A 13196-nucleotide genomic window follows, 5' to 3' on the forward strand; every position below is an offset into this window, starting at 1 on the left:
TGGTCCTTGTTTCCAGCCTTTCCTGCAAGCAGACATGGTGACCCTCCTTTTGATCTCAAGTTTCGATTCTCTCACGCCTTAAAAGCATCTAAATTACACAATGTGGCCACTTGTCACAAGAGAGGGTTTTGTGGAGGATTCTGTGCGACGGCTTACTTCAGAAAACGGGACATAGATTTTATGCAGCTATTAAAACCGCTATTTTTCATCCACTAACAGGCTTGGATGCCCTCTGAGATTTTTAATAAGCCCCAGGCTTATAATACAATAAACAAATTGAGGCAGACATTCTTGGCCAACTAAGTCCATGCTGCATTGTGTTTGATCATCCACGCTACTGTAATGGACTGGATTTTGTGGCTTCACGCTGCCACCTGGTGGAGACAGTAAACGCATCACTCAGGCTTACTTCCAACATGCACAGGTTATTTCAGTTCACAGCCTTTGTGATGCATAATGTCAAAGCTATACAAATATTCACCTTTCCTTAAGTCTCTTCAACATACTGAACAGCACATCCTAGTTGACACTGAGACCCTAGAGCGTTGTCATAAAACTGCTCGAGGAAAGCTCAAATCCCAAGTCCATTGCTTTGTTTAACATCAAATGCTAACAGAGGATATCCCCATGAATTTCATTCTGCTTTATTGCAGCGGGGTAATGCGCGCTGAGAGCATGTGCTCATGAGAGATAAAGATGTGTTTGCGTTCAGAGGCCTCGGGGAGACACAGAAGCAATACCCCTCCCAAAAATGGCTCTGCTGAGGGCAGCAGCTGGAGGGCAAAAACCTCTCACTTAGATTTTCGTGCGGCGCTTTGCTCAGATCAGTCATGAATTCGAGAAAACTGTAAAGGTTTACCCGTGAAAACCGAAAGAACGACAACAGGTCGGTACTCAAACCAGATGTGACTAAGGGAGGAGAAAGGACACCTCAAACAGAAATAATCAGGAAATGAATACTTAATGATCTCCATGAAGACCAATGAGCTAAGCTGTTCGAAAATATAAATGAAATGCCTCCACATAGCTATATTAATGAGAGCCCGCTTTTCAATCACACTAAGCTCAAATAACTGTCAGTCATGGATTCAAACGTTGCTTCAGTGCCTTTCATTCATATTAAATAGCATTTGATACTCACATCATTTACATGTTGAGGGTCCCAGATGAGGTGATTCCAGTTCAAAACAGAGAGACAGAAAAACAGTGCATAAGTTTGGGGGGGACGTAGAAACTCTTTCACACAGAATATACAATGTCATTAAATGGTGACAATACACAAGCTGAAGAAGGTTGCATATTTTGTGTAGCAGTCATGAATAATGCTGTCCTGTACAGAAAATCATATAAATAAAGCCAAAAGATAATACAAAACACACACATATACAGCAGAGAAACGATGAATCCAGGTCCGAGTTGATCAAACTGGGAAGTTTTAACTCAAAATAATTCAACGGACACATTTACCTCCAAATGTATTCTTCTGTCATCACACTGTGGATGCACATATTACAGAATCAATGTTTGACACGGTTCCATCATTGGATTGTGATGCATTTATGGCCGACAATCTCCGAGCTAGTAGCGACCCAACAACAACCTTTCACGGGCATGATTTGTCTCTCTCTTTTTTTTTTTGTCTTTTTTCTTTAACATATAATTGAATGACTGCAGTGGGCTAGGCAGTCTGTTTTTTTTTTGTTTTTTTTTAATGCTCTATCTCGGCTGGCACCACAAATATCTGTGACCCCGCCGAGTTTGACATAATCCCGCTAAATACGTTGCAGTGAACTCTGCACGAACCGCTGCCGTGAGGAAGAGAAAAGGTGACCAGTAAAAACACAAGCGGCGAGAGTCTGAGAAGACAAGTCATACCTGAGCTGACAGATGGCTCCTGTGGGTGGTTTTTTTCCCCCCTCACCTCTCGGTCGATGTCATAATTTCGCTGTTTTGCCTTCGGATCAAGTTGGAAACTATCGATCGGGTTTCCACTGAGAGGCGGTGACGCAGCTACAATGACGAAGCAGTATAAGCAGTGATGGGTGGAGATCAGATGTGGCAGCTTTACTTAAAAGCCCAAATGGGGGTTGGTGCTTAGTTTTTAAAGTATCTTAACACTACAGCCTCTTAAAAACGCTTTTTTTTGCCCCCCTCTGCACCATTCATTCATAAACATATCAAGGCATTTTGGTTTACCCGTTTAGGCGAGTCTGATCCTGCAGATGCATTATGTTTTGCGAATCAACTGCTTGGACATCTGAGGAATACGATCAAAGATTAAGTTTTTGTCCAGCTACTTCCATCCAGCCGTCTCTCGCCCACAATAAGTCTTTCATCAATATATAACACCAGTACAACACAATTTTACTGTTGGTTCCACACGGGGGCGCTGTGGAATGTGTGTGTGTGCGCGCGTGTGCGCGTGTATGTGTGGTGAAGGTAAGCTATTCATATCTAAGAAATCCATTATCATTGAATAAAGTGGAAAAACGTTTCCCAAAAAAACATTTGTGTCCCTAAAAAATGTCCTAATAATGAAACACGGTTTAATAAATGCTTCCGGTTATCTGCCCATTCAGAGAGCCAACTGAAGAACTGAAAAAAATTGGGACATTTTGCCAGGTTGATCTAGCCTTTTGAGGTAAGGGTGAGCACACTCAGCTACAATCTGTCATGCATTGGTTTACTTTGGGTCAGCCAGCTGTGGTCGAGTAAAACCAAAACGATTTGGTCCGATTTTGGTTGTTAGTTGCCCCTCAGACCTATTTTGCACCAACTTTTCGCCATATTGGACCAATGACCTGATTTTGGTTCAGTGTCGCACCTCAGGCACATTTGGACCAATTCTGAGGCACCGTTCACCATTCATCAGCACTTTTTCCTCTGATTCATTGAAAAATTATCCAGAAATGTTCCACCCCAATTATCCTTGGCCAAGTTCTACAAAGCACTTCATGTATTTTTTTATTCATCCATTCACACACACTATCATACAGCATCTCTTATTTTATACATTCAACTCTTCTCTGTCATACTCATACATCAGTGACCACATCAGTAGATCAGTATCTTGCCCAAACTACAACCTTCTTAGTGATGATTCTGAGGTGGGACAGGGGATCTGAAGCAACTCAAGTGCAATGAATGACACTAGAACTGGCCCAAACACACGGTCCCCAGATCTGTCACCACATATGATCCATAGTAAGTCCAAATGGGACTAAATCCACATTTAAAACCTGCCAATCTCTTCCAACTATTAAAGGACCTGAGTGTGACATGACCCTTAACTGGCGCTATTCTCCGCACCATCTGGAATAAGATACTAATCTGAAATAAAGTATCATCCTCTTAAATACTGCTCTATATATTTGTAATAAATCCTTCTGAGACTTGGCCCATTCATTTGTGTCCTTTATAGTTGGCATTTTGTTTACCTGCATCTTTTACTATTTTGAATTACCCTATCAAGCCCTACAGTACTCTTTGGAGGACATCCTGGGCTTTCTAGTGATGTGTCATGTGATAGGTTTACATGCTGGGAACTCACTTTTTTTTCCCCACAATCAAAATGGCCGCCATACCATCAACCAGATTTTATGGAAAGAGGAGATGTAAGTCAAATATTCTTTATCTTTTGCTATTTTTACCATGATAATTACATATATTATTGTTAATTAGCAATAACAATATTTTGACCTCTGAATTTCTCTTTTGAAATAACAGTAATTTTATGAATGAAAAAAATTTAATTACTCCTGTTATTAACCTGAATTTATTTGTGTTTTTTTCTTCCATCATAACAGAGTCACACCTGTGCTCCCTGGGCTTCCTGTTTATCAAGATGACCCTATAATCCATGAGCACTGGAGTCCAAATCCAATACTTTTCACAGTACATGGATGACTAAATCTTTGAAGATTTGGCAACTTTTACAAACCACAGACAGCCGCAAACCACAGGAGTGTTGCTAAATACCACTGCCCAAGAAAATCAAGAACAAATGGAGAGCTGCTTATGTCAGTCTTATACCTCACTGCTCCGCTAAATCCATGTTTTTTTTTTGTCCTTGCAAACAACAAGCAGCAGAAGACGGCCAAGAATGATGAAGAATTTAGTTTTTTTTATCAAATTTAATGTAATCTTGGGTTAATGTCAGCTCTGCAAAGCCCTTTACAATTTTTTTTTCATTCACCCCATCATACAGCATTTCTTCTTTGCTTTTTATTTATCATGCACATATTGAAACACCAATGAGCACTCCGGGTAGTGTTGTGTTCAGCTTCTGACCCAAAGACTTCAGCGGCAGGGACTGAGGATTTGACTCGGGACACTTTGATTGGTGGACGACAGCTGTACCTTTATTCAGACCTTTAGTTAAACAGGAGATAGCACTCCTTATTTAGAATATATTTTTCAAGTGTCCTGGCCAAGACAGTCGGCAGTTTAAAGCAGCGATAGTTAAAAGCAATAGAAACACGACATACTAGCAATGAGCTCTACAAAATGCTTAAATGTTCACTTTGCAAGTAGTGAACAACAAAACTACTACTTAAGACGTACACTGGTTTGTATCCCCTCAAAGTGACAAAGTGACAAGTGCATAAGGCTCACAAACTATTCAAGCTATAGGTCAACAAAGGGCTTTATCTCCCACGGCAGTGATAAAACCCCAAAAGAAACTGCAGATGTCAGTTTGGCAGCTGATGCAGCGCCAGCATCTGTCCGAGTGCTTGTCTTGTCCCAGTATGTTTGCCTTAAAGCTTTACTCCAGTGATTTACACATCTGGAACATTGGTGGATTTATAAGAGACGGATAAACCGATGAGTTCATGTACGTGGGGCAGTTTGGTTAAGTTAACCTTCAAGCCCATTAAATATCGCAGTGGAACATACCGATTTGAATCTTATCTTTAGTGCTTTATCAACACATAGATGGGTTATAGGTCTTAGGAACAGTAAGCTTCTGTACAGCTTTCAAGTGCAGTAGCCTGTGTGCTCACACTGAGGACAACGCCTCTCTCCATTATCACACACAGCAGCCTGGGTCCACCCAGTGTGATTAACTGCACACGTTCTATCCTTCAGGGTGTCTACACACAAAGATATTAACAACTGACACTTCCAACACACAGTTCAGCCACAGACGTGTATACTTATCCCAGTGAGTATTTAGTGAAAAAATATATTGCCCCCTGTTGAAAACTTCTATAACTGAAAACCTACAGGTTAGATGAGGATCTTCTTCTTCTTTTCTATTCATTTGTTCCCTTTCAAACATTAGTTTGCATTGCTGAATGCACCTTTCAAGCTGTCGCCCTGCTGAAACACCTTCGCCCTAAATCCTGGTGAAGTTACTGGGCAACACTTTTCATCCTAAAAAAAACAAACCGCTGGAACCGATTGACTTCATCGTTCCTTCAATGTATCAAACTCAACCGGTCTTAGAAGTAGGAAGGCATCACCACAGCATGAATGTTTACGCCATGTTTGACTGAAGGTGGGTTTTTCTTTACAAGCAACGTTTTCACGGCAGTGAAAAAAGAAGAAGAAATGTCATACTGCATTTCCAAATAGCTATACACTAGTTTACTGTGTTTATAGAGCATGATCCCATAAAGACTGTGACTTATCTGAGTTTTTGCCAACTTTAATCTTGCCCTTTTGTTCCCTTCTTTCAACAGTGTAATCATCATTGGCTGGCACACGCAGTGCCTTGCTTGGTTCTGTTTGCAGCATATTCAGGGTGTTGTTTTCAACACACCCATCTTCACACACTCCTTTAACTGAGTTTCTTCAGCATCCCGTCCCCAAAGCATCATGCATATCTCCATATCTGTGACGCTTCTTGTAAACGTTGGAAAAAGTTAAAGCATGATCTTTTTTTCTGTTTTTTTTTTTCCTCTCTAATACAGCTTTTGATGTGTTCAGAAAGTTCTATTTTTAAAAGCATCTACAAAGAACCTGATTCTTTTCTGAAAACGTATCCTTCACCTATCATTACTTGGTTAATTCAAGTGGTCTTTTCCCTCCTTTGTCCCTGAAAACGTTCGCATTTCTATGCTCGAAAGTCAGGCCTGTATAAACAAGTCTGACGGGTTTCTCTGTTTCAGTTCTGTAAAACTGTGGTTTGCGTTTTCCCAAACTGCTAAATACGTCCTCATGATTAATAAATCCCATATTAATCTTAATAAAGACTCTTAGTAAACTGTGTTGACTTGACCTACGTTGAGGACCGTTCTTATTTAAAGTTTCGCAACGCCTGATTAACCAAATAATAGAGTCGGATTTTTATACGTCCCCACTGGGAGCAGTAACGCTGCCCATAATGTTCACCAGGAAGACGGCAGGTACATTAAGGACAGCCCTCTGTGGGAATGTGCCGCGCGCCCTTGAGAGGATGAAGTTATGTCTTTAATATGGCTGACAAAGGCCCGTTTTTAACTTCGTGTATTATTTTCTACCTGTCGATCGGAGCGGCAGTATTCCAGATCCTTGAGGAGCCGAACTGGGTGTCGGCCAAAGACAGATACATCCAACAGAAGAAAATCATTTTGGACACCTATCCCTGCCTAACAAAAGAAAAGCTCGATGATATTCTGAAGGTACGTGATTTATCCGTTTGTAGAGTCATAGACTAAATGTCTATCCGTCTGTGCAACTGTGAGATTCACTGAAAACAAAACCCCATAAATCTGTGAGCTATCAAATGTAAGTTTTTTAGTATGATTTTCCATTTCCTTTGAAATTCGAGGCTGCAGTAATAGGCTACAAAGTAAAAGAGAACTTGGTTCGTGTCGCTATAACCTGTCTTTCATATTTGGGAACATAAAGCCTTTGAGCCTTTCTCTTTTTGAATGCCATATATCCATGATGGTCGGCAGCTCGGGAAAGTTGTCCAGTTTAAGAAACGCACTGAAGTAGCTGGGCGTGAGGGAGACCATGCACCGTCACGCACAGGAGGTTTGCAGAGGGTGTGTCCACCTGCGTGACTCGATTTGTCGTTTTTTAAGTCGAGAGAGGTCACAGAAGAACATTTTCAATGGGTGCGTCGCTGATATTGTTCGGGAACTGACCGGAACAGCAGAAGTTACAGCGGCCAGACAGACAAATGGGGGGAGTCACCGCTGTGCGTTTCCTGTATTTACTCCTCAGGTAGCGTCAGAGGCTGCGGGCCAAGGCGTGGCGATCACCGGGGACAACCATCGCAACACATGGGACTGGGTCAACTCTGTCATCTTCACTGCCACCATCGTCACCACTATAGGTTCGCTATATTCACACTGTCATACAATTGGCTGTGTCGAAACCTGCCTTCGCCTTCACCCCCCCTCCCCCCCTCCCCCTCCCAAAACCAAACAGCTGCATTGATTTTAAACTTAATTATTCGGGTTCCTGCATCACGAGGTAGGTTTTTTTTAAATAAAAAGATAACTGATACCCACGTCATAATTTTTTTCCAGTTTTTCCCTCTTGCCGTTCATTAGGCTGATAAACGGTAATATGATAAATAAAAAAAAAATCCCTCTTTTCAGTATTGTGATTTAACGTTTTCTCTCTGTAATCTGCAGGTTATGGCAACGTTGCTCCCAAAACGCAGGGTGGCCGCGTGTTCTGCATCCTGTACGGCCTGTGCGGGATCCCCCTCTGCCTGGTGTGGATAAGTGAGCTGGGGTCATTCTTTGGAGACCGGGCTAAACGTTTGTCTCAGGTTCTAATCCGTAGGGGAGTTTCTGTGGTAAGAACCTGACCAACAGGTGCCAACGACACCTAAATTGCAGCAAGCATCTCCAACATGAAAGGCATGTGTATGTATTTGTCATCCCCTTTTTCAGAAAAAGGTCCAGTTCACCTGCACAGTCTTGTTCCTTCTATGGGGGGTGCTGGTGCATCTGGTGATCCCCCCGTTTGTTTTCATGTCTGTGGAAGGATGGAGCTACCTGGAAGGCATCTACTTTTCCTTCATCACACTCACAACAGTTGGCTTTGGAGATTATGTGGCAGGTAAGAAAAGAAAAAAAAAAAAGACTTTTGATCACAACTTTTGAAGTCAAATCTAAATCCCGAGCACTGACTTTCATTTCAGGTGTAAACCCAGACATAAAGTACCCCCACCTTTACAGAGTATTTGCAGAGTTGTGGATCTACATGGGACTGGCCTGGCTGTCCCTGTTCTTCAGCTGGAACGTCCACATGGTTGTGAAAGCTCACAAAGTGCTAAAGAAAAGGCGACACAGGCACAGACGCTTCTACGACGAGGAACCGGAGCCCGTGGAGGAGCAGACAGATGCGAGGCCCACCGTTATCGACATTTTCAACTTCCTGTCTGAGAATGAGGAAGACTACAGCACCGTCATCAAAGAGATCGGGAATACGGCAAAGAAAAGAAAGCCAGACGACAGCATAAACCGCTCCAAGAGCTGCAGCGACATCCTGGCCACCAACATTCAGACCTTGGATCACTCGCCACGACGCAGACGGATGATCAGCATCAGCGAGGTGTTTGTTAATGCAAGAGTGGAAAAGAGCGAGCAAGAAGAAGTGGGTCTTCTTAGACGGGAAACAATGAAAGACCCCGAGTCTGCTGCATGCGTGAAAACGGATCACGGACAGGGCACGGATGATAGCGCCTCTGAGTCTGAAAAGGATGGCATCGTCTTCACTGTACCAACCAAAGATGAGACACCAAATGAGGAGAGTGTTCAGCTCCCCGTCGGTGGGGAGAGCAGGTTTACAATCTCCAAGGTGGGCGAGGAAGATCTGTCATTGGATAAAGCTGAAAAGGGGTGAAATGTACTTCACCGAGGGCAGTTTTTTTTTCCAGTAGATTTTGGCACAAGACGATACAACGCACTCGCATGTTGATTTTTATTAAAACTTTGTGGGGAGTTTTAGCACGAGTGAAGAGAAAATGTACATTTTGGTGTGGATTCCAATCATTCCTCTTTGAAGAACTGCAGAATAAGTACTTGGACTTTGATAGAGGACTGTGCTCACTGTCTAAAAGTCAGGTCTGTGGCACCAGTCACGCTGTTCTGTGGGAAGGAGCATTGCGTTTATTAAAAAAAAAAAAGTCCCCCCCCCCCCCTTAAATTTTGTGGGAATGACATCGGTCTGTATGGCTTTACGCACCACAGCGACGACACGTGTCATTTTTCAAACAGCAGTTGCACTCCGTGAGCCAAAAACAATCCTTTCTGGGCCAGCAGCCAATCGAGATCATTTTTTAAAAATTTTATTTCATTGTATACTGGATCTTTTACAAGCCTGCCCGTTTCAGCACTGCTCCCACAGGACACTGTACACAAATTATCTCAAGGAGCAGTACAGGGCTTTGTGGAAAACCGTGCCAATAATCAACTTTCCCTCATAGGGAGCTGCCACGGTGGAGGCCATCAGCTGACGGCCGTCATCGGCATACTCCAGGCTCACCACGGGCCGCTCCGAGAGAATGTCCTTGATCTGGATGACCTGTAGGGAGTGTGATTAGAGTGTTGGGTAAATTACAAAAACAATTAACTTAGTGTAAAACGGCAACAAACAAACAAAAAAAAAGAATAGGACGCAAACCTCGGAGCCTGGTGGATCTTTAGGATCGTACTTCGACAACTTGCTCCCATTTGGATGACAACCGAGCCATACGTCGCCTGTCCTGTGGTCCACCTCAATGTTGTCACACAGCGATCCAACCGCTACAGACTGGAACAAGACACACAGGAAATGAGACCTGATGAGTACGAGTACCAGCACCTCGGCAGGTATTTAGCTAATTCAATCCAGTTTTTAATCAGTCCAGAAATATGTTCAGCTAACCGTGGGAGCTGCCGGTTTTAGGAACATGTTCGACACGTCAAAGGCTGAGCTATTCGTGTCCTTCCTGTGTCACTGACTTTAGCAAATGAGAGAAAATATTGTGTCACCTTAACGAACACTAACTGTTCCCCATCTTGTCTCTCAAAAACATCTACGGCATGGTCCAAGATATCCGAAACATAAATATACCTGTAAAAAAAAAAAAATTAAAGTGAGAGAGAAACAACGGTGCGTGTCATTCTTCGAGGTTCCCGGATAAAAGAAATACCTGTGAAATTATTTATGTCGGTAAAACGCGCGCATGGACATCTAGGGTGAATAAAAACAAATGAGAATAACCTCTTGTCAGGCGACACGTTGATCCCATTGGCGCCCAGGATGCCGCCCGCTGCCACTCTCGCTTCCTGCGGGCTGTAGTACACCACATCGGTCAAGGGCAGGCCCAGGAGCACAACCAGGAGCTGAAGTAGGTAATACTGAAAAGGGCTGTCGTTTGTGGCGTAGAAGTGCTCCACACCAACAGCAACGATGTCATTCACACTGAAAAACATTGAGAAGAAGAAGAAGAAGGGAAATTTAAAAAAAAAAAAGGCATTGCCAAATGTAAGATGTGTATCATATGTTCTAGAAGGGTTTAATGTACGTTACAAACCTGTACAGTAAGGGGTGGGTGACAGTTTTCAGGTGCACCAGCGTGTCCTCCTCAGCATAACGAAAGATCTCTACCTGGCTATTGTGCTGCGGGTGATTGACAACGAACAAATACACAGAGTCATCTGCAAAGAAACAGAGATGGTTGCGTTACCCTCAATCTGTGACCCGTTTCTGTCACGGCGCAGTACAAAGTGTGCCGCTCCCACTGCCGTGCTACTGAAAGTTTATGTCTCAGATTACCGTCCCGCTTTATTTGGAGACACGCGGCACTCTGAAAATGATTATGGTCTCACTTTACAGATAGGTCTTTAATAGTAGTCGAGGCCGACCTTAATAGCTCTGCAAATCCCCGATAATAGGAAAAAAACAAAAAAAAAAACGTCATAATTAGCAGGTCTGTGGGTTAGAACAGGCAGTAACTTAGTACAGATCACACATAGCAGTGAGCACTGGACAGAGACTGCTAAAAATATCAAAACAGTAACACTAGATTGTGTCCTGCGGTTTTTTCGAATCCTTTTTGTGGTTCGTCCCCACACTGCAACAACTGAACTGAATAATGACAAAAATACAATTGCAAGTGTACAAGTAGCAAAAAAAAAATAAGGAAAATAAGCAAGAAGTCCTATCAAGTTGGTTTTCAATTAATAAAAATCAAAAGAGTTCTAATAGTCTTGTTTTTTGTTTTTTTTTAATTGTTCACTTGCATCAAAATTTGTTTGGCCCCCCTTAAATACCAACAAGTTTTTCCTGTTATCCACTGAACCAACAAATATCAGACACCACAGACGAAAATCTTGTATATTTTTTTTTAATGACATTTTGGAGTGAAAGGGAATTTACATGAACCTCGCTTAAACCTGGTAATTTCTGCCCCACAGACGTAAAACCTTCTTTAATTAGCATGGATCTGGAACCCTGATTTTAGCATCAACTGTCAAACGGGTTCATTTGTCGCACTGCAATTCTCTCCCCGGGCATTTGGAAAACCAAAGGCCTCTGTAAACCCCTGTTCTCTGAGAGTGGTTACGCCTGTAAATGTAAAACGTCTGTACTCCACCTGCTTCATCCTGGTACACACTAATGCCATGCGGGTTGAACGAGCCGAGGTCCAGATCTCCTTTTATCTGCAGCTCCACCGGGGTCGGCTTTGGGTGCAGCAGGTCCAGAACGTACATCTTTCCGGGGTCGTCAGAGAACGACGGCATTCCAGGAAAATGCAATCCCTGAGTGGAAAACACTGCATGTCAGATGCGTGCGGAGGAGCTTCCGGAATCAAGCCAAATGGCTGGACATATTCAATTATTCAGAATAATGACCACTTGAGGATTGATTGAGGTAATTAAAGAAACTCTAGGCTTTAACATTGCTCATAAAAAAAAACATACCGTACTTAGGAAGGCAAGTCCATCTTTAAGTATTGTGACATCCTCTGCTCCATAATCTTAACAAAGAAGAAGAGAGAGAATAAAAAAACAACAATATTTACAAATCTTACACAAAGTTGTCTTAACCTGTGTCTTGCTGACACTTGACCTACTATGATTTGGACTTTAAACCTTTCGGTTGCTATCACACCTTTACCAAGGCGTCATAAGTCTCACAATAGCCCCTAAAACATAACAACAAAAGTGTTGGGCGCATACCAATGTTCTTTAAATACTGGCAGTTGAGGTGCTTCACGGGCAGCTCTCTGTAGGCCAGGCTCAATTCACTGCGGGGGGAAGAAAAAAAAAAAACAACAAACGAGCAATATTAACTTTAAAGCGCGTCCCCGCGGTGTTGTCAACTGAGCGCGTGCATCGACTTAACTTCTATTTCGAGGAGCAACACCGACACTGCAGCAGTGACTCACTGCGAAACAGCCGCCAACATTTACAGTCAGTCCCACTCCACGTATCAAGTATTGTTCGAGCAGTAAGACCTACTTGATTCTCCAAAATGCGACGCCAATGAGCGCTGCGAGAGCAGCGACGGCGGCAGCAAGCAGCACTTTCCTCCCTGGAGCCATCGAACTTAGTGAGGAGCGCGCGGAAGGCGCGTTTACGTACCTTCACCAAAGATGGCGCTGAAGTGAGTATATAGAGGTATGTATATATATATATTACAATATATAAATGAATATATATATTGCCAATATATTGTAATATATTTATATCTTCTAAGAAAGGCACATGGCATCGATTCCAGTGGCGGAGCCAGGGAATTTTCTGTGGGGTGGCCAGGATGGTTATGCGATCATTTTGAGGTGGCAATGTCTCACTGGAAAATATTTGAGTATATAGGGCACCTAAACCATACACCTCCACTATATTTGGAATGTAAATGATCAAATATTATTCAGTGTATCTAACCTTTTTTCTTATTCCTGCAAGTAAAATAACAAAGGTGTTTATACTGTACAAATGTAGCAGAATATACAGACAACTGCATACTGCACTGCATACTGTGCTGAGAGGACTTGGGAGATGTTCAGTACAGCTTGTAGTGATCATTCTCTCGGTGTATCAGGAATACACAGACATCATTTGGAAAACTGTTGTTTATATGATATGATATAATTAACTTGTCTAATGCTAGAAATAAGGTCCAGGTTGAAAAAAATAAGGGAACTTATCCTTTAACAGTTTAAGGAACGACTTCACAGATGCATAAAGACTTTACGGCTCAGTGGTGACTCGCCAAGTGATGTCTGATCGCACCTTCGTTCAGCAAAACACAGCGTGTGC

General features: G+C 42.6%; 2 protein-coding genes and 1 long non-coding RNA gene across 3 annotated transcripts; 1 reads left to right on the forward strand and 2 right to left on the reverse strand.

Annotated features, from left to right (window-relative positions):
* Nucleotides 1–1915: 1915 nt before the first annotated feature.
* Nucleotides 1916–2332, reverse strand: LOC140316574 (uncharacterized). The gene is made up of 2 exons (XR_011917334.1): nt 2197–2332; nt 1916–2010 (listed from the first exon to the last, which is right to left on the reverse strand). It is a non-coding gene; the product is annotated as an uncharacterized lncRNA (long non-coding RNA).
* A 4019-nt stretch (nt 2333–6351) lies between these two features.
* Nucleotides 6352–8850, forward strand: LOC140316575 (potassium channel subfamily K member 5-like). The gene is made up of 5 exons (XM_072394464.1): nt 6352–6605; nt 7156–7267; nt 7572–7738; nt 7836–8004; nt 8087–8850. The coding sequence occupies exons 1-5, from the start codon at nt 6420–6422 to the stop codon at nt 8788–8790; spliced, it is 1338 nt and encodes a 445-aa protein (XP_072250565.1). The 5' UTR covers nt 6352–6419; the 3' UTR covers nt 8791–8850.
* A 384-nt stretch (nt 8851–9234) lies between these two features.
* LOC140316576 (serum paraoxonase/arylesterase 2-like) lies at nt 9235–12506 on the reverse strand. Its single transcript, XM_072394465.1, has 10 exons — nt 12396–12506; nt 12114–12181; nt 11856–11911; nt 11528–11693; nt 10466–10589; nt 10153–10353; nt 9921–10002; nt 9571–9699; nt 9300–9471; nt 9235–9267 (listed from the first exon to the last, which is right to left on the reverse strand). Exons 1-9 carry the CDS (start codon nt 12476–12478, stop codon nt 9310–9312), a joined length of 1071 nt encoding a protein of 356 aa, XP_072250566.1. The 5' UTR covers nt 12479–12506; the 3' UTR covers nt 9235–9267; nt 9300–9309.
* Between the last annotated feature and the right edge of the window lie 690 nt (nt 12507–13196).

The sequence above is a fragment of the Leuresthes tenuis genome, unplaced genomic scaffold (genome assembly GCF_036924035.1).
Source record: "Leuresthes tenuis unplaced genomic scaffold, fLeuTen1.0.hap1 SCAF_10, whole genome shotgun sequence".
NCBI classification, from domain to species: domain Eukaryota; kingdom Metazoa; phylum Chordata; class Actinopteri; order Atheriniformes; family Atherinopsidae; genus Leuresthes; species Leuresthes tenuis.

Excerpts from the sequence above, each read along its gene's own strand:
- LOC140316576 (XM_072394465.1), bottom strand. The coding sequence starts at position 12,478 with ATGGCTCCAGGGAGGAAAGTGCTGCTTGCTGCCGCCGTCGCTGCTCTC. Across the intron at positions 11,912-12,113 it reads CCAGTATTTAAAGAACATTG|ATTATGGAGCAGAGGATGTC; the intron begins GTATGCGCCCAA and ends TTCTTTGTTAAG. Across the intron at positions 9,700-9,920 it reads AACAGTTAGTGTTCGTTAAG|TCTGTAGCGGTTGGATCGCT; the intron begins GTGACACAATAT and ends GTCTTGTTCCAG.
- LOC140316575 (XM_072394464.1), top strand. The coding sequence starts at position 6,420 with ATGGCTGACAAAGGCCCGTTTTTAACTTCGTGTATTATTTTCTACCTG. Across the intron at positions 7,739-7,835 it reads TCCGTAGGGGAGTTTCTGTG|AAAAAGGTCCAGTTCACCTG; the intron begins GTAAGAACCTGA and ends CCCCTTTTTCAG. Across the intron at positions 8,005-8,086 it reads CTTTGGAGATTATGTGGCAG|GTGTAAACCCAGACATAAAG; the intron begins GTAAGAAAAGAA and ends CTTTCATTTCAG.